Source organism: Miniopterus schreibersii, assembly GCF_964146895.1.
Source record: "Miniopterus schreibersii genome assembly, chromosome: 17".
Classification (NCBI taxonomy): domain Eukaryota; kingdom Metazoa; phylum Chordata; class Mammalia; order Chiroptera; family Miniopteridae; genus Miniopterus; species Miniopterus schreibersii.
Window position 1 is genome coordinate 4,538,899 of NC_138117.1, and position 24,391 is coordinate 4,563,289.

The 24,391-nt window shown below is 49.3% G+C and overlaps 1 protein-coding gene across 3 annotated transcripts in view; it reads left to right on the forward strand.

Annotated features, from left to right (window-relative positions):
- The first annotated feature begins 126 nt into the window (after positions 1-126).
- The window catches only part of PTDSS1 (phosphatidylserine synthase 1), a 34,727-nt gene continuing 10,462 nt past the window's right edge, over positions 127-24,391 (forward strand). The window contains exons 1-7 of one of the 3 annotated variants that reach the window (XM_081116970.1): positions 160-449; positions 8,889-8,980; positions 14,675-14,752; positions 17,191-17,235; positions 18,046-18,170; positions 21,190-21,348; positions 23,292-23,443. In XM_081116970.1, coding sequence (XP_080973096.1) covers positions 271-449; positions 8,889-8,980; positions 14,675-14,752; positions 17,191-17,235; positions 18,046-18,170; positions 21,190-21,348; positions 23,292-23,443 — 830 coding nt within the window. In that variant the 5' untranslated portion in view covers positions 160-270. Of the gene's footprint in view, positions 450-8,888; positions 8,981-14,674; positions 14,753-17,190; positions 17,236-18,045; positions 18,171-21,189; positions 21,349-23,291; positions 23,444-24,391 lie in introns of all 3 variants that reach the window. The other 2 variants (XM_081116969.1, XM_081116968.1) reach the window with 2 other exon arrangements.

The window sequence follows — 24,391 nt, forward strand, 5'->3', positions numbered from 1 at the left end:
GGGCCTCCGACGGCAGCGGGAGCGCGCGGCGCCGGCTCTCCCGGGACGCCGGCCGGGGCTCGGCCCGCCGCGCCCCCCTCCCGGGGCCGCGATGGCGCCGCCGCGACCCCGCCCTCGGGCGCCCGTCCTTCCTCCGGCTCCCGGCGGGTCCTCGGCGCCAGACACGGGCGCGCCGCGCGTTCGGCCCCCGTCGCGCTGCGGCTCGTCGCGTCCCGGGTCCCAGCCTCCAGGGGCCGGGGCCGCCGGCGCGGCAGGACGGGGCGGCGCGCCATGGCGTCCTGCGTGGGCAGCCGGACCCTGAGCAAGGACGACGTGAACTACAGGATGCATTTCCGGATGATCAACGAGCAGCAAGTGGAGGACATCACCATCGACTTCTTCTACCGGCCGCACACCATCACGCTGCTCAGCTTCACCATCGTCAGCCTCATGTACTTCGCCTTCACCCGGTGAGAAGGGCGGGCCGCGCGGGGGGCGCCCGGGGCGGGGGCGGGGGCCCGGGGCTGGGGGCGCGGCCGGCGCCTGGCCGCCCGGGCTGCACTCGAGCCCGGCCCACGCAGCTCCTCCGCCGGCCCGGGGCCCGGCGGCGCCCCAGCCCTCTGCGCCCCCCTGCCCGGCGCGCGCCCCTACCCCCCACCCCCAGCCCCCCACCCCTGCCTATACCACCTCTCCGGGTGCAGCGCCTCGGGCCACCCCAACCCTCGCGGGGCGCCTGGCACGACCCCCGCCCCCGCCGCACTCAGATGGCCCCCCACTCCCATCACGACACCAGCCCCCTCCTCTCCAGCCCGCGTTGGCACCGCACACGCCGCATGAATCATCCCGTGTGCATCCCTTTCGGGACACAGCGCCGCACGCTGGAAACGCCGCGGCCCACGGCGCCTCCACGCACCAGGCCCCGGCCCCGGCCCCTTCCCGAGCTCCCCCGGTGCGGGCAGCACCCGCCACGTGAAAACGCGCGCGAGGCGGGCGCCCTGGCCTCCCGGGCGCGCTGCGCCCAGGTCCCGGCGGGCCCTCGCCGCCTGCCACCGCCTGCCCCACAGCGTCACAGCGGCCCCTCTCCTCCCCGCGCAGCAGACCCGTCCCTCGTGCCTGCTCTGCCCCGTAGACACTGCGCATTGTCGCCTGGCATGCTGCTGAAATGAGATAGTGTCGCGCGACGGCAGCGAAGCCTGGTGCATGGGAAAGGCCAAGGAAGGGTTAACACGTAAACCTCACAGCTCTCCTGTCCCCTGAACGCACACACTCACTCAGCACTTCTAATATATACATACACCCATGCATAGTGCTGCTCAGCCCAGGTCCTGACACCCACATCTTATGCCTCTTTGTCACCCACTCGTGGCCCCCTCAACCCCAACCCAGGGAACTAATTCATCCCTGGTTCGTAAGGCCACACAACCCATGCATCCTACTTACAAAGATTTATGTCTGCTGAATGAACCTCTTGAAAGAGAGGAAAGGCATACCTACCACTCCATTATGGCTTAGCAGACCAACCCAAAGAAATGCGGTTTTGGAGCGAGATGGCTGGTTTCAAAACTACCTGTGTTCTTGTTTAAGTTACTTAACCTTTCTCCAAAGCCCGGGATCCACACCTGTAACATGGGGAGAAAGGGTGTACCTGCCCTCATAGGGGGTTAACAAGATTGAATGAATGAATGAATATGTGTGGATGTGCTTAGCACAGCCCTGGGGCCGGCTGCACAGTTTCTTCTCTCCCAGTGTTTGTATCCAACAATCAGTGGCTCTCAGTCCAGGTCAACAGAAAATGTGCAGGGGTGTATTCAGGGCTCACTAGCTTTGGGAGGACTTCTGGTGTTTAGTGGGCGGGGTTAAGAATGCTAAATGTGCCCTGGCCGGTGTGGCAGGGTTGGAGCGCCCTCCCTCAGGGCACATACCCAGGTTGCAGGTTCCATCCCCATAGGGGTGGGTACATTACGTTTGTGTTTCTCACATCCATGTTTCTCTTAACTCAATTTAAAAAAAAAAAAAGAATGCTAAATGTATTATAGCACATGGGACAGCATTGTACAGCAAAGGATTAATTGCCCTCTAAATATACCCATGTGTGTACGTGTGTGTGTTTACACACAAGGGCCAATGGTACCTCCCTTGGGAATCATTGCAGTTTTTCAGATTTTCATAAAACAAATAATATCTTCCCACATTATACTAGTTTCTTACCTCCATTGTTCATTTGACTCCTGGCTTTTATTTTAAGTGTTTATCTATTTGCATGAACCTGCCTAAAGCTGTAAAGCACACGTGACAGTTGCTTACTGTTCGTGAGTGCAGGTACAGCGACCATTATTGTAAAGTTTTCTGGTAGTGCTGTGCTGTGGGGTGAGACCAGACCTTCCTGGTGTCCAACCAAGAATACACCTCTAGTTTTGGAGAGAAATCAGTCTTGTCCCTAATTATGGTTACCCTCAAATATTTCATCATGATTTTACAACCTAATAGCTTTGCGGCCACTTAATTTACTAAGCTTTAGTTTCCTTATCTGTATGTAAAATAAAAATAACCTAGTAATACCTTACAGGGTTGTCTGTCATTAGGGTTCAATTCTTCTTTTTTTTTTTTTTTTTAAGATAGTGTGAGTTTAGCTCAGTGTAAATAGTAAGTGCCCAGTAAAAAATAGCTGCTGTTGTCATTAAGTCATTTTACTGTCTGCTAATACCTTCTAAATTGTATTTGTCATTGATTGAGGATGTTTTTTGCTCTACAGTTGAGAAAAAGCAAAAAGGCTTTGGAAAGATGGACATTACTTTGCTTAGATGATGTACATGCCACTTTCATACTAACTTCAGTTTAACTTCATCTCGTATGTGGGCTGGCAATGATGGAATAAGTGCAAGGAAAGTAATTCTATTTTATTTTAAATAATGAGAAACAAGAAGAGCAGTTTGCTTCAACCTTTTATCTTTAATATTATTCTAGACCCCTTCAGAGTAGACCTCACTTCCTCTCTTGTAACATAGGAAGTCACATTTTCCTGGAATTTCCCTTTTACAGCATATTTTGCCAAAACAGCTGATAAACTGCAGCAGCGAAAGTATAAGAAATAAATATGAATTTTAACAGCTATTCAAAAGTAATAGAAAAGGCATAATCTGAATCTCAAACTGTGGTCTTTTCCAAAAATGATAATTTTATTTCTTGCACTAATTTCATAGACAGAAATCAAACACTGAAGAACTAATTAATAATAAATTTCACCTTGTGTAAACCATAAGCACCATTCATACAATTAGTAAGTGGTGCACTGTAGCGATAATTCTGTTTTCCCCCATAAAAAGGGAAAGCGCTCGTTTGGAGGTATCTTTGAGCTCGCTGAATAGACACCATGAGCAAAGCTCACTGTCCCGAGTTAAAAAAATTTATGGACAAGAGGTTTCCCTGGAAATTAAACGGTGTCAGACATGTCCAGGGAATACTGCGGAGACTCGATCCCTTTATGAATCGGGTGGTGGGTCCATGTGTGGAGATGGTAACTAGCGAACAGCAGAACCGTACTGGGGGTGGGTCAGAGGAAGCAGTGCCTGCCTGCTAGAAACCTTGGCGCAGGGATAAAGGGCTGTGCTCACCTGAGAAATCAGCTGCTCCCGGTCCCCTCCCCAGCACCTGTTCACCCCAGCATAAAAATCGAGTCGTGTCCATTGCTATGTTGCACTTTTGTTAAATAAACCTTTATATTGGTCAAAAATAAGATTGAAAGTAGTGATTTCTTAAACGGAAAGTATTTATTCTGTGCTCTTCTGTAATGATTATCTCTGGGACCTGATACTTATTTTATAACAGGATTTTAGTTTACTTGTACTAGTTCAGTACAAGTCTTTCTGTAAAACCGTAAAAATATGTCATAAAGTTCATTTTCCAAAGACTAGTGGTCTAAGAATAGGACATGGAATACTTTGGGGTGTCATGTTACTGGCGTGTGAACAGCAGTACCTGGGTCATGCCACATGCTCGTGAGGCACAGCAGGAATTCAGGATCGGGACAGATTAGATACTGTGCACAGAAGTCTGAGGCAGGTTTGGATTTGTCGAGTAGTCCTTTTGTTAAGTAGCAACTAGGCCAACTCACGGTTAAATCACAGCATTTAAATGTCCTATTCCTGTCGCTGTCATTACAAATAACGCCAGATGCTATCGAATTCTCCCCAAGGTTTGAAAAAGCTCATTTCACTACCTTTCAGAATAAGTATTTCTATAAATTAAGTGCTTTGGCACATGTCTTAAAAGTTCAGCCAAAGTGGGACAAGGAGAACTTTAGTCTCAAGCTCCAAGGATAATTACTCTGCTTACAGAGGTTGGTAGACTTGGAAATGTCAAATGGCCTTCCTTTAAAAAACTCAAGCTTTAGGTTTGAAAACATCAAAATCTACTAAATCACATTCACAGTAGCCCACCTCTCCTTAAGAGGCACCTGGCAATAAAACAGTGGAGCCCGCCTCTCCAGCCAGCTGAGCCGCACGGGCCAGGGCTGGACCCCTAAGGCCTTTCATTGTAGAGCAGGTCTGCTTCCAGCATTGTGCGGGCCCCACCTGTACACAGCACACACAACAGGCCCAGACAGCTCGCCGGCCCCACACCCAGTGCCAGGCTGGCAGCTCTCCGACTGGAAAGTGCCTCCCCGCACCTCCTGCCTGCCCATGAGCCCATGGCATCCTTCACAGCCCACCTGGATGGTCCCCCTCCCTGACTCCGTTTTTGATTGTTCCAGGAAGTGTAGAGGAAGAAATATTTACATACTTCCAAACACCTTTTATTATTGTATCGCTCGTATTGTCGTATTTGTTTCTGAATCAGTTTCTAGAGACCAAATCTCTTAATCTTCCCAAGATACACACCCAATAAATGCTGAGCGAATCAAATACAAGAAATACATTTACCCAATAAGGACTTTAAAAAATGTTATTATTCTTATTTAGTTGATATTTTAACTATAACTTGATAAGGGTCATAACTTTGTATAAAAGGAAGTGAATGTCATCTTCAAAGGTAATATCAAAGCTAGTTAACATTTGTCTTCCTTTTCCCGGTTACAAGGAAGACAGATGTTAACTAGCTTTGGGAGAGAGGATCCTTAAACAGTGACCAGCCTCATAAACATGACCCTACCCATGTGTCTCAGTTTCAGGGACTCATATTAAGGGGAAAGGAAGGAAAAGATGGGGTGCAGGGGGGACAGTCAGCGTAGCAGCCTTGGGAGTCAGGATAAAGGCTGGACTTTCTTCTCTGCCCCACCCAGGGACACAGCCTAGTCTAAAGATTGTATGTATGTGAGTAGAGTTTGCTGTGGTTTCCTGAAGTCTCACCTGCTGCCTATAGTCAGAAATCAAACTGACACAGAATCTGAGTCCAAAACTTTTTCTGAGTGCAAACTTTTTTTTTTTTTTTTTTTAACTCAGGGCTTTTCTTACAGATTTCCTGCTTTTAGGACAGTCTTCCTTCCCTGGGCAGCTCCCTGTACTGGGTGAAACAGTGATTGGACAGGAGTTGAAGTGTTTGAATACTTGCTTGGTCACTGGCCACTGGGACAGGAAAGTCACTATCCGTGGACCTTGTGGACTCAGGCTATGACTCATCCTCACAGTACCTGAGTTCCTGAGCCCACTCAGCCATAGCGTCTTGCTCTTCCTGGTGCCCCACTATATTGAGAATGCCTGCTGTGCCAAGCATTGTGCAGGACAACAGAGGTACCTGGCAGGTGTAAGATAGGGCCCTTGCCCTCTGGAGCTTAAGTTACAGTTTTATTGTAACCTGTCCATTTGCATTTTCACCATATGTGGTCAGGGCTACCCAGCATGCTTCTGTAGCACCTCCTAAATTTAGCAGAGAGAGGAAAGGAGGTTGCTTCCTGGGCGTGTCTGTATCATATCGGTCAATGTAGCAGTCTTGACCTAGAGCCAGCATTCCGGAAGCCTGGCTCCTACTTCCACCCCGTCTCTGTGTCTCAGTGTGTAACTGAGCAAGATAAAGCAAGAGCTCTCTTTTCCTCAGTCTTCAAGTAAAGATAATCTCCCTCCCACCCCCGGACTGCAGAGCAATTTAATCAGTTGCCAGTTGGGAAAGTTCTTTGCAAAGTTCAGAGCAGCAGAGACTGGCGGAGACCAAGATGGTCATTCTCAGGAGCAGACCCAGGAACTGGGAGGCCAGGGAGCTGTCCCAGCTCACACCTGAAATCCGGAGTCCTTTGGTGTTGCTTTGCAGTAAAGCAGAATGTCTCAGTTGAGTAAGAATCCCGAGGCCAGGAGAAATTGAGATGGGGATCAGGCAGCTCAGAAAGCTCTGAGCTCCCATGAAGTGGGAACCTGATAGACCCCTCGAAAAGCCTGTACGAGATGGGAACAGCCCCGAAAATGGCCAGTCATGGGGGTCAGGTTCATTAGAGACAGTTCCAGCAAATAAAAAACAGAAAAACAAGAAACTTTTTCTCTTGGGTTAAAGCAGGCTAAGCTAATAATTTAGTGTTATGTCCCCTTGTCCCTTTTGATTGTGTTTCTCTCAAGAGTAAGGACCCTGTCTGTTCACTTTTGTCTTCTCAGCCCCCAGAGTAGTAGCTACCCCGATGATAGGCATTTGCTGCAGGAGGGAAGGGCAGACGGAAAGGAAGGGCTTCCAGGCATTTCCTCTGTGCCAGACTCTGACCCAAGTACCATGCACGTGTTATTTTATCCTTACGATAGCCCTGTGAAGTGGAACTATTATTACCCTTGATGTACTGGGAAGGAAACCAGGGCACAGAGAGGTTGGGTCACCTGCCCAAGGTCACACAGGCTTATGAGTGTTGAAGACAGGGGAGAAAACTTGACCTTTGGAGCCAGGCCCCATCAGTAAAAAGCAGGTTGTGGTGATTTCTCCCTTTTAGGGAAATATGAAGGTTAAGAGCTAGCATACGAAGCTGGCATTCTGGGTGAGGCAACTTTTCATGATTAACTGTAGAAAATTCCGGTTAATGCCCCATTTTGCAAATGGGTTGTGACAGTTGGAGATAATGTTTATGAACTGCCATTCAGCGCCTGGCACACAGTAGATACCTGATCAAGACGAGCTTTTATTATTCATCAATACCAGTATCAGTAGCGGGATGTTGGTCTGAGAGAGGAGGCTGGGTCCCCCCACTCCCTTCAGTAAAAGCTGGTGTCCCTGGAAATTGGATTTTGCTTCCCTGCCCAAGCCAAAGGGCCTCACAAGTGCCCTCGCAGTCTCCTGGCTGGCATTCTTATCAGGCTGGCATTCTTAGGGCTGTGCCTGTAACTTCTGGGCAGATGCTGAGTCGTTTGAGTGCCCATTAACATCGGATTGCATTCTCTGCGGACAGAAGTCTGTCTGATTCTGTAGTTTGGTTTTGTAATCAGATCTGTATGAATCGAAATTAACAGTCAAGCCTTGTTTGCCCAGCCTCCGTGTTAGTGCTGTTTGGCCATGGGAAGACCTAAGAGATATTCATGGACCTGTGTGACCCCTTATTTTAGTACCTTATGTCATAAGTGTGGGAATGACTCCGAGGAGTGCAGAAACTTAGTCTAAACAGAAGCTGGCATCTAAGTTAACTTCCGTCTGTGAAACAGCATCCTGGGACCTGGTCTTTAATTGGGTGACTGACCATTGTTTCATTCCGTGCCTCTGCGTGCACTCTGACGTTCTCAATTTTTTTTTATGCTCACTTGGTTTTCTTCTAAGATATTTTTTACTTTTTTCACCTTTTAGTAATGTTTAATTTTAATTTAATATTTCTTTTGAAAGATTTTTACTGCAGTCCTTCCCCATATAAACGCAACTTCTTGTAGCTATTTTTAAATGTATTGCTGTCTCCTTGTCTCTAAAATATTTCCTTCCACCCTTTTCTCTCTGATTTTCTGTCTACTCATCCTGCGTACTTTTAAGCTGGAACGCCGAGCTTCCCTTTCCCAGGCTTCTCAGTAGTTATCAATAATTCAGAAAATCTTAATATTTCTCTTTTCCTTTCCCTTTGTTTGCTTCTCTTGAGCCCCAAGTATGTTACTAGACTTTTTTTTTTTTAACGTAAAGTGTCAAGAACTAATTCTCCATCATCAATGTTAAGAACATGTTCATTTGGGAATTTTTACTTTGTTTTACACAATAAATTTTCTCCCTAATCAATAATTAGGCCTTCTATGTACCAGGCTCTGAGGATACAACAAGTGAATAATTCCCTGCCTTCAGGAGCTGACCTTCTACAGGGAAGACAGACAACGTAGAAACCAACAGGGGGGTCGTGTCAGCTCCTGGAGTTGCAGAGGATGGGGGCTGACCAGGCGTGACCCCGAGGAAGCGAATCGCTTTCCTTAATGTCCCTTGTCTTCTGGTCTGATTTTAAATCTTGTGTTTTGTTTTCTCTTTTAACATTTTTTTTTACTGGTGCCTTCTTTTTATTCCACACCCTCCCCCCTTTTTCATTCAGCCCTAGAGAGCCCGTGGCCCACTTAAACGGACTGATCGTGTCATTTCGTCGCCTCCTGCCCTTTCTCACCATCTCACGCTTCCTTTTTGATTCCTGAAGATTCCTTGCCACCGTCCATATCACGAAGGTCCTCTTCAGCTATTCTTGAAACCAAGAGGCATTTCTCCACCTTGCCTTTTGACACCCTAGGCTTTTTGGGGTTTTTTTAGAGGGATTCTCCAGTGTTTGCCTGAGCAGAAAGCGGGTTGGTGTGTGAGGTTGCCAGTCGCCTCTCTCACAAGAGCTGGACGTCGTTAGGGGGTCGTGTCGTGTTCGGGAATGACACCGAGTAGGGAGCAGCGTACGGATGACCTTGCTCCGCAAAGTCAAGTCCACAGCGCCCGGTGGTCACATCATGACCCCGACTCCGCCTGGGCCTGGACCTGAGAATGACCCTCTGTTCTCCTGCTTTCAGGGATGACTCTGTCCCGGAGGACAACATCTGGAGGGGCATCCTCTCTGTCGTCTTCTTCTTCCTCATCATCAGCGTGCTGGCCTTCCCCAACGGTAAGTGGCGGCGCTCCCGCGTCTCGCGTGCGTGGTGCCCCTTCGGGGTTTCTGAGCTGCAGGCCATCTGGAAGGTGAAGCTGAAACACTAATGGGATAAAACAATAATGGGAGCAGCAGGCGGAGGCTGAGGCCCAGGCCCTGGAGGCAGGCTGCCCGCCCTGCCCCCGGCTCCGGCCTCGGTCGGGTCGCTGCGGTTACTCCTGCTGGAAGGGCTCACCCGCTAATACGGGGCAGGTCCCTGCGTGGGGACTGACAGATTGCAAGCTCAGTGAATGGCAGCTGCTGCTCTTACTGCTATTTTTGTCATCGGCCGAGTCATAAACGTGCAGTTATTCGGCTACTCCGTTTCACCGGGGTGGGGTCAGTGCTGTAATGAGTATTGATTAATAACTTGCTGTCATAGTGGTCTTTTATCACACTTTGCTGATTATATGTTTGGGATATGACTTCTTTGGCAGGTAAGAAGGACAATATTACTGTGAATTTTACCCCCCCTCATGATTATAGGATGAGGCAAAAACTTTGTTAAAAAACTAGTTTGGTATTCTGCCATCCCTAAGACTCACCCCCTCCCTTGAATTGTCCCTTACAAAGTGCTTTAATTCTTCTTTCTCCCCTCCAGTACCTTCTTCCTAGAATATTACTGTTCTCCGTGACCATTTCTAAATGCTCACTTTATTTCCTGCTCTTTGACAGTTACGGTGTTTTGAAATTGTTCCAGTCTCTCTTATGAGTTATGCTCCATAAGACCCATTCAGGTTTTAAATATCTAAGGTGTGTTTCTTCTCTATTCTGTTTATTCAGTGGAACGTAAGAGGCTTATTGTGAATGTGATCAGTTGCTACCTGGAAATGTACGGTGGTAATGAAACGAGACAATGAATGGGCCTGGGCTGCCTGTCACTACTTGAGCCCATTAAGCCAAGACAGGGTTGAATCATACATGAGCCATATATGAGCATTTATTCCAATAATGCAGACACTGTGGGAGAGCAGCAGGTCATCCACAAAAAAATCTGCTCTATGCCCCCCCCTCCCCCCAAATCCAGCTGCTTATATTGGGTAGAAGGACAGGTTACAGGTAGTGTGGGCTGGGGGGTAGTCTGCAAAGGGTGAGGCGCCTCCGGGTCTCCTTTGATTCGGCAATGAGGTTATTAGTCTTTCCTCGATAATACATAGTTCTCCAATCAGGAGAATGGACCGCATTCTGAGGTTAGCTCCCATGTCCTGGGGCAGACAACTCCCAACCAGCTCAGAATGTGCTTTCTTTAATCAGAACAGAACAATCATGGTTAACAGAGCATGGTTAGTATTTCTCCCCCTAACAGAAATAGGATTCTAGCACCAGTTCCAGTGTGTATGTAATTGGGTGGCAGTGTTCCTCTACCACCAAGCTGGGTGCCCTACAGTTCGACTCAATTCTGAAAGCTTAAGGACTCAGACCCCACATCAGAGGCCAATTGCAAGTCAAGATTGTTACCTGTACTGAACGGCTATAAATCAGAGGTCCCTATAGCCTCCTCCTTGGGTTCCGTCAGTTTGCTAGAGAGGCTCACAGGTCTCAGAAACCAGTTCACTCGCTAAATGAACCCATCAGGTTACTACAGAGGCTGTGCATGAGCAGCCAGAGGAAGGCACACAAGTACGTGGTCGGAGTCTGTGGGAAGGGCAAGGGGTTTCCCTGCCCCCCCTGGGAGCACCGCCGTCCTCGCAGTTACATGGGTTCACCAACCCAGGAGCTCTCCAAACCCCATCCTTGTGAGGTTTCCTGGAGACTCTGTCACATAGGCAGGGTTGATTAAATCACTGGCCATTGGTGACCAAAGTCAATCTCCAGTCCTCTGCCCTGGACCAGGTGGAAGAGTGGGACTGCAAGTTCCATCCCTCTCATCACACGGTTGGCTCCACTGGCAACCAGCCCCCACCCTTAGGTTTCCAAAAGTCACCTCATTCAAATAACAATAACAAGAGACACTTTATTGCTCTCATCACTTAGGAAATTCCAAGGGTTTTAGGAGCTCTGTGTCAAACACGGGGACAAAGATCCTGTTCCAAATATATATTGTAAATCACAGTATCCTGGCGAAGCCTTCAGGCTTTTTAAGATGGTGGCAGTGGGATTTTCTTCTGCATCTTTGCTTATCTTATGCACCACTCTTAGGTTATTTTGCTGGTAGCATAGTAATCCCACCAGCGCAGCCAGGACTGAGTCCTGCGGGGAACACGTGGACAGCTGAGCATTGCCGAGCCTCCCTGCTCTCGTCCCCCCCGCCCCACCTGTGCGCTGGCTCACACACACCGCCGCCTGTGGGCAGAGCGCGCCCCAGGCAAGGCCTCAGATGGCCTTGGAAGGGGACGGGGCAGTGCGCTGTTCCTCACGAGGAGGGTGAGGTGCTAGGGAGGGGAGCACTGAGGGTTTCTCCGGAAGCCCTGTGTGCATAGCAGACACACTGTCCATCTTGTTTTCTAAAGGTCCATTTATTTACACAGTAAAACTGTACGTTTTTCACACTAAAGCATGCTGTTGAATATGTTGAAGTTTGGGGGGGGCGTTGGGAGGTGCCATAGAGGTGAAACGGCAATTAGCTGGGCCCCTGGGAAGGGTGCTCCTGAGCTGTGTGGCTGTCCCCTGCCTGAGTCACCATTCAGACTCCAGGCCTGTCCAGGAGCCACAGAGCTGGAGGGCTGCTTCTCCGAGGGGAGTGTTTACGCCCCTCTTGCTCCAGTGTTGTCACCTTATTTTGATTCTCCCCACCCTTGGCACATATTCTCAAATTAAGTAATGAAATGAATCGGAGAAACAGAGCCCAGCATTTGTCTTCTCCGTGAAAGACACTTTGGGCAGTGCCCGCAGTGGATGGCATTCACAGAATGGTTCTGTTTTGGCAACTTCGGGTGCATGTGTCCTTGACCTAGTGAAGGCTGCTCTGCGTGCGTGAGTATAGGCCCAAATATGCCCGTGTGAGTTCATATATGCTATTGTGTGGTGCTATCGGTCAACTCCTACAGGAAGGGGGCCCTGTGATTTTTTTTTTGTATGGAGTCTAAATAACAAAGAAAGCCCTTGACTTTCTCCATAGGGTTTTATAACAGGATGCTTTTGGCCACAACAGGTAATAGGAAACCATTTCAAAATGGCTTAAGGAATAAGAAAAATGTTGCCCAGCCAGTGTGGCTCAGTGGTTGAGTGTCGGCCCATGAACCTGGAGGTCAGGGCTCATGCCCAGGTTTAGGCTCGATCCCCAGCAAGGGGCGTGCAGGAGGCAGCTCATCAGCGACTCATCATTGATGTTTCTCTCTCTCTCCCTCTCCCTTCCTCTCTCTGAAATCAATAAAGACATATTTTTTAAAATTTCCTTTGACAATTTTAACAGGCCTAGGTGGCCAGGTTCCATTTTGAGCTCAGCCCTGTAAACAGACACGGAGGGAGAGACCCTGAGGAGAGACGAGGGGAGGAAGGGTCTGGAAAGCATGTCACACTCCTCTCCTGCCGTCTTCTCTCCATCTCTTTCGGTTCCCTTACTTCCCTTACGTTTTGTTTGTTTGTTTGTTTTAAATGCTACCTGCATCATCTCATTACAGCAACTGGCACTCGAATGTAAGGGTAATTTTATAATTGGAGTGTAATTATAACCATTTTACTGTATCGCTGCCGTGAAATTCAGAAAGCTATTCCAGTCTCCAGTTGGCTTTGAGATTTCTTTCAACGGATACCCAACCGTCTTGTGTGCTTTTCTGGCTCCCGAAGGCTTCCTTGAACTGGCCCTCCCTCTTCCACCCCCCACGCAAGGCCCCCAAGTCTGCGCTGTACCCCAGTGCCTGGCCCACAGCGGCCTGTCAGTGAATCTGTGTTGAATCAAGTCATGAATCTGTCAGCAAAATAATTCACAGTATTAGCCCTCTCTTTCCCTTGGCTTAGCTGCAGGAGAGACACCATTCAGCGCTTCTCTAAGGTGTTTTGAGTAGAGGGAAGTAGTAGTATTTCTTGATTTTCCTGATTTTATCATCTGTTTGTCCTTCAGGCTCATTTGAGGTCTCTGAGCTCAGCATGGTCTGATTACATCTCTGAGGTCTGAAGGTGACCCAGAGGTTCACTGTCTTCTAATTAAAAAAAACGTTCTCGCCGCCTCATCTCTGTCTCCGGCCCCACTACTTGTTCTTGTTAAAAAACTTTGTTTCTTAGGTTTAAAATTTGCATAGAAATAATTTTATTTACTTTTCTTGTGGTTTTTTTTTAAAGAGACATTTAAACTTTTTTTTTAAAAATATGTTTTTATTGATTTTAGAGAGAGGGGAAGGGAGAATGCTAGACAGAAACATGGATGCAAGAGAAACACCCGTCCGCCTCCTGCACACCCCCTGCTGGAACTGAGCCCCAGACCCAGGCATGTGCCTGAGGGGGGATCGAACCTGGTGACCTCTTGGATCCTGGGTCAACACTCAATTAAAAGATATTTAAACTTTAATAATACTCTAATACCTTACAGTTTTGTTAATTATACCTCAATAAAGCTGAAAAAAAAATAATAAGGGAAGAAGCAGACTAAGGGGGCCTGGGGATACAAATGGAACTTCTAGTTTTTGTTTAAAGAATTATACCTCCCAAAGGTTCAGTCCCTTAAACTTAGTTGCAGGTATAACTGTTGCTGGCAAGTCAAGCAGTGACCTTATTTCTAATTTCTGAGGTAGTTTTTAAATACTCCTAGTCTCATGATGAGAACATTTTTTCTTTGTCTTTTGAAATTAAACTTGCTCTTAGTATCTGATTAAAATTCTGTACTCTAACCCTGGCCAGTTTGGCTCAGTGGTTAGAGCGTCGGCCTGTGGACCCAAGAGTCAGAGGTTCGATTCCTGGACAAGAGCACGCACCTCGGTTGCAGGCTCGATCTCCAGCCCCAGTTGGAGCGTGTGCGGGAGGCGGCCAGTCGATGTGTCTCTCTCACGCCTGGAGATCCAGGCCCTTCCAGGCAGCGTGGAGCAGGTTGGGGGTAAAGCAGGAAGGAGCATCCCTGAGAGGGGCCACTTCAGAGGAAGCGAAGGAATCCTCCCTTTGCTAGAACCTTGTAAATAGTTTGTTGGGAGGTGAGATCTGTGGAGAAGGCCTTGAGGTAAAGCAGATGTTCAGAGGAGGCTGTGGGTGATACTGATAATCCGAGGCGGACTGTGCTGTGGAAGGTGTGGCTTAAAAAAGGCGACTCGAGTGGAGTAGCCAAGTGTGGGTGATCTAGAAAAATACCAGCCTCATTCTCAGATTTTAAAAAAGTAAGATAATATTTTAGTAACATTCCTGTCTGATGGTGAAGGTGGTTCTCTTAGTAAGTAATGTTACGAGAAGTGGGCAGATTTGAATTCGCTTCTGAAAGGTCACCTTGCATTCTCCAGGGCTTCATCTCACCCGTTGTAGGTAAGACAGGCGGTTCCCACCCACCCGGTTCGGGGCAGAGCGGCTTGGCACTCGACCTCTTCTGAAACCCAGGCGCCAGGGTTCCTAAGCCTGTTGCAGGTCCAGTGCGTTTCAGTGTGCAGAGCTGAAAGGTCATTCTTAAAACGTCTTTACTGAGAAACACTGTGATGTGATGTTGTGATATATAAGTGGGAAATCTAGAAAAAAGAGGAAAGCGTTCAGTTAGGGTTAAGTCAAGGCTTAAGAAAACCAAACGGCACTGCAATAAAATGAACGTTCTCTTTCCAGGTCCTGGAACAGCGTGTGCCCGTCCCAGGGAAGCACAGAGTAACAGAGGGAAGTACCCCTGGGCTGGAGCAGGTGTATGTAGGTTAAGGAGAGCTGCGAGGCCCCTCCGCTCCAGTTCTCAAGCACCCTGTCTGTCCTCTCGTTTACTCTGAACGCACTGCTTAGGCTCAGATAAGCGGGGGCTGCGTCTGCTTCCCGAAGGCTTAAAGTAATCACCGGTGGGCGAGGACCTGGGAGGCCTCCCTGCTGGTCGGTGCGAGGGAGCTCCCGTCAGCTGCCGGGCATTTCCCGTCCTTGCGGTCTTTCCCGGCCTTGCTCATCAATCCCACGTTGCAGGACCTCAGCACCACCCACTAGCTCCCGCTCCCGCCCTGCCCTCCCGGCCCCGAGACAGTCCTGGCTCAGCCCCTCCGCCCCTCCTCAGCCTCTCCTCCTGAGCTGGCCCAGGCCTGACAGAGTTGCTGGAGAAATGCATACGTGCTCTCAGACCAGAGGGGAGTCCCGAGAGCTGTGTGAGCCTGGGCAAGTTCCTTGGGGCTCAGTGTCCTTATCTGTGCAATGGGATGATGGTACCACCCTCATCACCCAGCTGTCAGAACTAAGAGAAAAAGGGGGGGGTCAGCCTTCAGCCTGACACACAGTGCACAGGAAAGTACTGCTGACTATTACAAATTAATATTACCATTGCTCTTGAGCATAGGATTTTAAGTGTTGATTGGGCATGGAATTCTGTTGCAAGCCAAATAAAGTTTAGAGTTGGACCTTGTAGGAGGAAAGTGTAGAGAAAGTTGGGGTCCCCTGTTAGGTCTGAAGAAAGTTAAGCACGTTATCTAAAGGGCATTCTGGTTTCTCTGCTTCACTGTGCTTTTCTGAGAAAGGAGCAGGTGATTAAAAATAATACAGATATTCCTCGGTGTCCCGGCCCTCACTGTCAGAACTCAGAAGTTGAACAGATTTGGACAGACTTTAAATAAATTTCTCACTCTCTAGCTCTTACCACCTGCCACCCAAAGTTCAGGCACCAGATTAATTTGGGTAAAGCAGAGTCTCTCACAAAGCAAACTAACTTTCTGAATTCTCACCATCTCCACTCAGGAACTGGATAGAACTGGATGGTGGGGGATCACTTGTAACTAATTTTCCTAATGCGAACTTGATTCATCAAAAGCAGCAGCCCCTGTATGTTTTCATGTAGCCTGAGGAAGAAGGGACAGATTTTAGAATGAGCTCCAGAATAAAATTAGCGTAACATTTGCTGCAGACGGGATTCCCGGTCGCAAGCAACAGAAGCTGACTCTGCTGATTTAAAAGCCTGTTGACAGGATATTGGCTGGCTTGAGGAGGAATTGTAGAAGGCCGGGAAACACGCTCCCAGGAAAGCTTCTAGAAACTGGCATGTCCCTCAGGACCGGTCTGGTGAGGAAACCCCAGGGAGCATGAGCAGTAGCCTGGCCCACTGCCCCTTCGCAGTGACCTCTAGGGCCTCCGCTGCCACCGGCCCACCGCGGGTCCGGCCGGCCGGCGCCAGAGGAGAGGAGGGCTGTGCATATTCACCATCGCCAGCCCCGGAGGCAAGTCTGGCGTGGGTGCGACTGAAAAACCAAGCCCTAGTTATAAAGAAAACTGGGCAGCAAGCTCTGGCATCTCCCGGGAGACGTGGGGCGTGACACCAGAAGCCCTCCAAGCGTAGGAAGGCTGTTCCAGGGTGTGGGCGGCTCCGGGTAGGTTAGGTGCCCTCAGAACAGTGCTCGGCCTTTGCGAGTCGTGACCTTCAGTTGGTCGTAGATCACTGTGGTGAATCAAGGTCCAGCTTGCTTGCTTCCACCTTTTTTTAAAGTGAAGTAAAATAGAAGCGAAAGTATTGGTGTGTCGCTCAGAGTAAGTTTCATCTTGTGGAACCTTTGATTTCGTTGTTTGCAGCCTGCATCCGTGTATGGAATTGTTACCACGGGTAACAATCTTAAAAGCCGGCATGTTGCAATGCGCAGAGTTTTCTCAGTCTCACTCCCCATCTCGCTTACTTTCAAAGCGCTATATTTCTCTCTCTTCTCTTTCTTTTTCAGAATAAGTCAGTGCACCCCCCCCACACACACGCATGCACACACGCACACACACACGCATGCACACACACGCACACACAAGCACAGTATCCAGACCTCTTTCCCCTGGAGCTCCTGGGTGGCAGGGGGATTTCACTTGTTAAGGTACAATATGTATTCCATACACTAAAGGCTAGCCTGGTAGCCTACTTACTGTTACAACATTGTTTCCCTGGGAAATGATGGTCTGAGTTCTGAAAAAACAACAAAAAACAAAAACTTGTGCCTGTTATGAGTGTGGCTACTGTTGTTACAATGTGGATAAAACATTTCAACCTAGACTTTGACCTCAAAGTATCCGTCAAACAATTTTTAAGTAAAGAGCTTTCTACTATTTATCTCTGGAGATCCCCAGCACTGTCTTTAGTCTTGTCTCTGAAATCAGTTGGTTCTAACCTTGTAATGTTACCTCCACAGGTCCATTTACTCGGCCACATCCAGCCTTATGGAGAATGGTTTTTGGTGAGTTACACATTAGATTTTAAAATATATTCTACTTAAAAAATTTTTTCCTGTATATTATCATAGCAGTTTTACTTACCACTCTACAGAAAAACTTTATAGCTTTTTATTTCTTGGTTTTCCTAATAAAAAATTTTTATTAAAATCTTTGCCACAAAATGAAGTACTGGTGCTGATCAACATCCTCACACATGGGAACCATTTCACCCCACCGGCCCCCTTATGCTGGGAGGATAGCATGCCTGGGGACCAGCGAGTGGTCCAGGTTAGGGTTCCTGCAGGGTTCTGTCTGCTCCTAACATGCATGCTTGCTCACACAGTCACACACATGCATACACTCTTGCTCACACACACAGTCACACACACATGCATGCTTGCTCACACATACACAGTCACATACACACGCACCCTTGCTCACATGTACAGTCACACACGCACATGCATACTCACACACACACACACACACAAACGCACACAGCTCTACATATTCTTCATGGACCTTGAAACCCTTCCATGAACTGCAGTTTGAGAACCCCTGCTCCCCAGGTGCTTTCTTTCTGTCTTGAAGTAATTATTTTGAAAGGATTATAATAAAAAGGTACAGTGGGGGGCTTCATTTGAGTTGAAAATTTATGTAAAAATAGCTGGTGCATAAATGCAAACCCAAAAAGGTGCCTACAGATGTGCTCCCTGGGCCCTGGGATGGGGCGAGTCACGGAGTCGGGGTCCGCCTTGGCCGTAAGTGACTCGCGTGGCGTGCGTTGTGCTGGGCCCGGCCTGTCCTCAGGTGGCTCTGCCTTTTCCCCTCAGGGCTCAGCGTGCTCTACTTCCTCTTCCTGGTCTTCCTGCTGTTCCTGAACTTCGAGCAGGTGAAGTCCCTGATGTACTGGCTGGACCCCAACCTCCGCTACGCCACCAGGGAGGCCGACGTCATGGTATGTGCCCGTCGGTGTTCTCAGAGACTAGGGAGCCCTGGCGTCGGAGGAGTTGGGGGCACATTCTAAACCGTTCCTGCCCCATGTCTGTGTGTGTGGAGACCTAGACCCCAGGGTCGTTCCTGCTCCGTGTCTGTGTGTGTGGAGACCTAGATCCCAGCGTTATTCCTGCTCCGGGTCTGTGTGTGTGGAGACCTAGACCCCAGGGTCGTTCCTGCTCCGGGTCTGTGTGTGTGGAGACCTAGACCCCAGCGTTATTCCTGCTCCGTGTCTGTGTGTGTGGAGACCTAGACCCCAGCGTTATTCCTGCTCCGGGTCTGTGTGTGTGGAGACCTAGACCCCAGGGTCGTTCCTGCTCCGGGTCTGTGTGTGTGGAGACCTAGACCCCAGCGTTATTCCTGCTCCGTGTCTGTGTGTGTGGAGACCTAGACCCCAGCGTTATTCCTGCTCCGTGTCTGTGTGTGTGGAGACCTAGACCCCAGCGTTATTCCTGCTCCGGGTCTGTGTGTGTGGAGACCTAGACCCCAGCGTTATTCCTGCTCCGGGTCTGTGTGTGTGGAGACCTAGACCCCAGGGTCGTTCCTGCTCCGTGTCTCCTGTTGTGCGGAGATCTAGACCCCAGGTCTCTGGGCAGGTTGGTGAGGTGCGTGGTTTCCAGGAGTGAGACAGGGAGATGAAATCCTCTCAGAGCAAAGGGGGTGGACAGCAGGGAGAGTGAACATGACCATGGGACAGCTTGGGGTGCATTCTGCCTCCATCACTTGTTAGCGGCAGGCCGCTGGGTAACGTCCTCTGAGTGGGGAGTTTATTTTGAACTAAAGAGGTAATGCTATCCATGGGGCCTAGCGTGGTGCCTGGAGCACGCCTGCTCCTCAGTGATGGCAGCTGTGGCTGCTCCCTCAGCCGTCAGCCCCGGTGCCAGGATCCTTCCCACCTGCCGGCCATGAAGGGCCAGCTCTAGTGATTTAGGCCATTGCATTCATTAGTTCTATTAAATCACAAAAAATTCTTTCCTTGGCTAAAACTTCTCTGTACTTTGGCTGTAAGGACTGTAATGCAATTGCTTTCCACCCTGTCCCTTAAGTGCCTGACGTCTGGTACAGACTAAAGAAAAGGCTGATGATGCTCCAACAAGGAGAGCAGCGCTGAGGCCAGAGACAGACCCCATCTAATGAACAAAAAACAGCAGGGAGGGGCTTCATCGAAGGTTCCTGAGACTGGGGAGCATCCAAACTCATGGATGCTACTGAGGAGTTTAGATGCTACTCTGAATGTAATAAAAGGCCATGGAAGGTTTATAAATAGAGCAGTTACATGACCTGTATTGGTGCTTTAGGGGGTCAATTAATAACACCCCCATTTCCAGTCAAGTTTGGAAACAGAAAAAAAAAAAGAGTTCAGAGTACCAGCTGATTTCTTCCTGTGAAAGAGCGGAGCAGACGGCTTTAGACCTGGCCACATGGCCTTGATCATACAGCCAGGCTGCTCCTCCCGTCCCACCGGACAGCCACAGCTTCCCAAGAGGAGGGCCAGACGGGAACCCTCTGCACCATCTGCAGGCAAATAATTCCCAGAGACATCGGAGTTCACGTGTTCTTTCCTCTCCCAAGGTCACCAACCTTAGGAGCGAGAGAGAGGGTGGGGCAGGAGGCTGGGAGTGTGCAGCCGCCGTGGGGATCCTTCCACACGGGAAGGATGCCACCCCACAAACACACCCACACCCAGAATGACTGGATTCATCATCTGTAGAATCATGTTGAGAATCGGTAACGGGAAGCAAAAGTGAGCACAGGGAGGCCTGTTAAGAATCTCTAGTCTTAAGCTGCAGGTGGGTGCTCAGGTGTATTAGAGCATCACCTGCGCTCTTGGCTGTCCGAAACATTTCATAATTTTGAAGAGTGATTGCAGACATCTAAGCGAGAAATGGTAGTGGTGGTGAGATGGAGGAAAGGAAACCCTTGGGGCCGTTCAGGGGAGAGGACTTGTAGGTGAAGTGTTGGGCCCCAGGGAGAGGATGGGCTGCTGAGACCAGCCCTCCGACCAGCGGGAGACGGGCAGGATGTGCCTCACCTGCGCAAGCAGTGCTGGCGGGGATTATGTCAGGACACGTTAAAAACAGAGATACCAGAACCAGATCTTTTAAAGCTTTATTGTTTTTTAATATTTAAAAATATGCGAATTTGGTACATTTTAGAGTGAGGGGTTATTCTGTTTTTTCTGATTTCTGAAGTTCGATGCTTCAGCTCTTCTAATAGGACATTTAAGGCTTTTTGTCTCCCTCTTAAATTCTGCTTAACTGAATCCTCCAATTTTTTTTTCTTTTACTTTTTAATATGCTTTTATTGATTTTGGAGAGAGGAAGGGAGAGGGAAAGAGAAACTTTGATGTGAGAGGGGAAACATCGATCGGTTGCCTCCCGTACGCACCCCAATCCAATCGGGCCAAACCTGCAACCTGGGCGTGTGCCCTGGCAGGGAATCGAACCCGCAACCTTTCAATGCACGGGATGGTGCTCAACCAACTGAGCCACACCAGCCAGGGCCATCATTTTTAATGTATAGTATTTTCATTGTCATTTATTACTGAATATACTTTAATTTTCCATTACGATTTCTCCTTAATTCATGATATTTAGAGGCGTTTTTAAGTTTCCAAACCTATTGTGATCCTGTTTGTTCTTTATTATTGGGATTTTATTTATGTTTTGTTACTGGCCTTAACACAGTTGCTGTGGTCAGGTGCCGTAGCCTGTGTGGCACCGTTTCTTTGAGATGTATAAGCATTTGTGAATTGCTTCTCATTTTAGCCTAGCGTTTGCAATTCGGAGCAGAGCAATTTAGCTTATGAATTCTAACGCTTATCCATGTTTCCTCAGGAATCTCCAGTTATTAAAACTTGTTTTTGTTGGGCAGGCCATGTATTAGTTACCAAGGTCCCATCAGTTCCTGTTTATTATTAGAACCCTGGAGGCCAGCTGATTTCTAGAGTATCGTTAATTACCCCCCTTCACTTTGAACAGGAGTATGCTGTGAACTGTCACGTCATCACCTGGGAGAGGATTATCAGCCACTTCGACATCTTTGCCTTTGGGCATTTCTGGGGCTGGGCCATGAAGGCCTTGCTGATCCGCAGTTACGGCCTCTGCTGGACCATCAGCATCACCTGGGAGCTGACGGAGGTAAGGGGCGAGGCCGGTACCGGCCCTGCCGAGTGCAGTTTATAGGTAGGGGAAGCGGGTCTGTCGGTTCAGTCAGGATCCACTCTCCAGCCTCTGGTACAAAACTGATTGAAACCACCCCTAGGACTGTTTTACAGCTTTGTGAGGGAAAAATAGCTTCTTGTTAACTTAAACTGTGCCTCTATGGCACAACTTTTTCTTTTTTTTTTGGCAAGAGAACATTTATTTGGTAAAATTACAGAGACAGAAGAAGTAATTTCTAGAAGAAATGGGCTTAGGAAACAAGTTTAGAGGCAAAGGAAGGGCCTTTGGGACTTGGGAGCGAGGAAGGTAATGGTAACGCACCTGAGGGGGCAGGGAGGAGGGGAGAGAGAGGGAAAGGCAGGGGCTGCTCCCGGAGGGAGAGCGCTGGGTCCTCTGTCCCAAGGGTTTTAAGCATGGAGATCTTAGGGGAGGTCCAGGGGAAGATCTCATAATATTCAGCAGCTTTCCAGGTGTGTCCCTTCAGGGTGTGGTCTCCACTGATTGATTATTTGGCACCAGGGTGGGGGGTTATCATTTAGTGCAGCTGGTCCAGGTGGCAGGTTTTGTTGCTTTTCTGGGCCTGATATGTCACAACTCTTAAAGAGAAACACATGAGCCTGACCAGGTAGCTCAGCTGGTTAGAGCATCGTCCCAATATGGGTCCGATCTCTGGTCAGGGCACATACAAGAAGCAACCAAAGAATGCATAAATAAGTGGAACAACAAATCGATGTTTCTCCCTCCCTCTCCCTCCCTTTCTCTCTAAAATCACTCAACAAAAAATTTAAAAAACAACACACGCACGTATGAAATCAAGCTAAAGAATGAAATTGAAATTCCAAGTGAGACAAATAAAGGGTAATGAGATCTGCTTAGAAGTAAGTGGGCGGTTTACCGGCTAACTAGTTTCATTACATTACTTCAGAGTATTTTATTCTGTTCTTATACTTTGTAATTATATTACTCTGTAATTATAAGGGTTACCTCTTTTCAGAGAAGGCCAGGCAGTTTCTCTCTAATGTCAGACTTTAAAATGGGCCTTCACACAGCGGCGTGTTCTGCCCTGGACACAGCCGACAGGCCCCTTGTTTTGAACGGAACAATTTCTGCCCTAGACTTCTGTTCCACCCTTGACATTACTGTTCCCCTTTCTGAAACGTCTTCACCTATCTCTGGAAGCCGGTCACGTCTGTCCTTAATGACCCCGCTTCAGTATATCCTGGCAGAAACCAGCTCCAGTGGCCGTCGTCAGAATGGCTCTGTCTTGTCCCCACCGTGTTCCATTTATGTCCCCGTGGTGACACCTGCCACAGCCCACCTCACGTGCGGCCCTAGATTCACACCTGACTCCTGCCCCGGAGATAAGAACCCTGGCTCCCTTTTGTCTCACCCCCGTGCTCATCGGAGGCGCTTAATAAACGGTCGTCATCGTTGCGGATCAGTTGGCGTGAGGTTTCCCGCTGAGCCCTCAGTTTCCTACGTCTGTCGTCAAGGTCTGACCTCTCCTCCTTACTCTGCGTGCGCAGCTTCCTCGCTGTTTTACCCACGTCCGTGTGGACCGTTTCCGTAACGCACAGCTCGGGTTATCAGGCTGCTAATTTTGAGTGTTTTCCCAGGGCTTTGTTGGAGGTATGGACACCGCCCCCCCTCCCGGCCCTCCTCACGCTGTCGTTAGCCGGTGTAGCTCACCAGCAGTGTTTGTAAAGCGGGGCCATCGTTTCTTCAAGGGCAGATGAGCTGTTGGCATCAGTGCTGTTTGGAGAACAGATTACGGACCCTGCTTTTTTTTTTGTTCAATACATTAGGAAAAACTGACGTGTCAGCAGCTTTTCCTAAAGCATGTGTTATCGAAAGGCAGTGTACCTTTCTCTGTGGGGCATGTTTTCAGTTTGGTCACCGCCGTCTGTTACGCTCCTCAGCTCTTCTTCATGCACCTCCTGCCCAACTTCGCCGAGTGCTGGTGGGACCAGGTGGTCCTGGACATCCTGCTCTGCAACGGCGGTGGCATCTGGCTGGGCATGGTCGTCTGCCGCTTCCTGGAGATGAGGACCTACCACTGGGCGAGCTTCAGGTGAGCCGCCCCCGGCCGCCGTCGCGGCCTTCCCGGCGCCTGCGTCCCCGCCGCCTGCGGCTCTGCAGCACGGTCCTGGACGGCCAGGGATAGGTTACACGTTGGTCACTGAAACTCGTCAGCGATCGTAAACCTAATTTCAGGCATTCGTCCAGGAAGTGCCGAGTCATGTATGATTTTCTCAAAACCACCCCCTCCTTTCCGCCTTTCCGCCTCCGCCTGCGTGGCTCCCGTCACCGGATTTATTGGCCCCCTCTCTCCAAGTTAGCCCCGCAAAGCCTCCGCACAGCACTGCTGGGGTGACTTTTTAAAGAACGCCCCGTTCCCAGTGTCGCTCCCCTGCGATAGCTTCTCGTGGTCTTCAGGACAGTGAACGCCCACGGACTCACAGGCGAGGTCCCTTTCTCCCCACCCTCGGCACCCGACACCCTGAGCCGGTGACATACTCCTGTCTGCCTGGGTTTGACTGTGTTCCCGGGGGCCAGGGGCCTTCACTTTCCCGACCGGGCTCACTTGCTACCTCTTCAGGGAGCTGTCGCTGTCTAGTTCACACGGCAAGTGCGTCCTCTGCCGCCGGAGGACAGTGCACTCCCCTGTCGTTCTTCACCTGCTTCTCTGAGCTTGCTCCTCAGCGTGACTGTGGCAGGGACCGTGCCGTCGAGGAGGAAAGGAGCAGCGGCAGTGATGTGAAAATTGCAGCTGTTTTTATTTTGTGTAAAACCTCACTTATTTCCATAGCAGACTGAGCCTGCGTCAGCCAGTTCTCTCTCTGAGCCTAAGTGTTCTCGTTTGTGATGTGTGGATGGTTTCTGCCTTGGGAGTGTGAAATTTTAAACGGAGTCAATTCTAGGATTAAAAATCACTGCTCGCTTATCTGAGGACGAACAGGGTGAAGTAGTGGTGTGGGAGGCCTCAAGAATACAGGTTGTGCCCGGCCAGCGTGCCTCA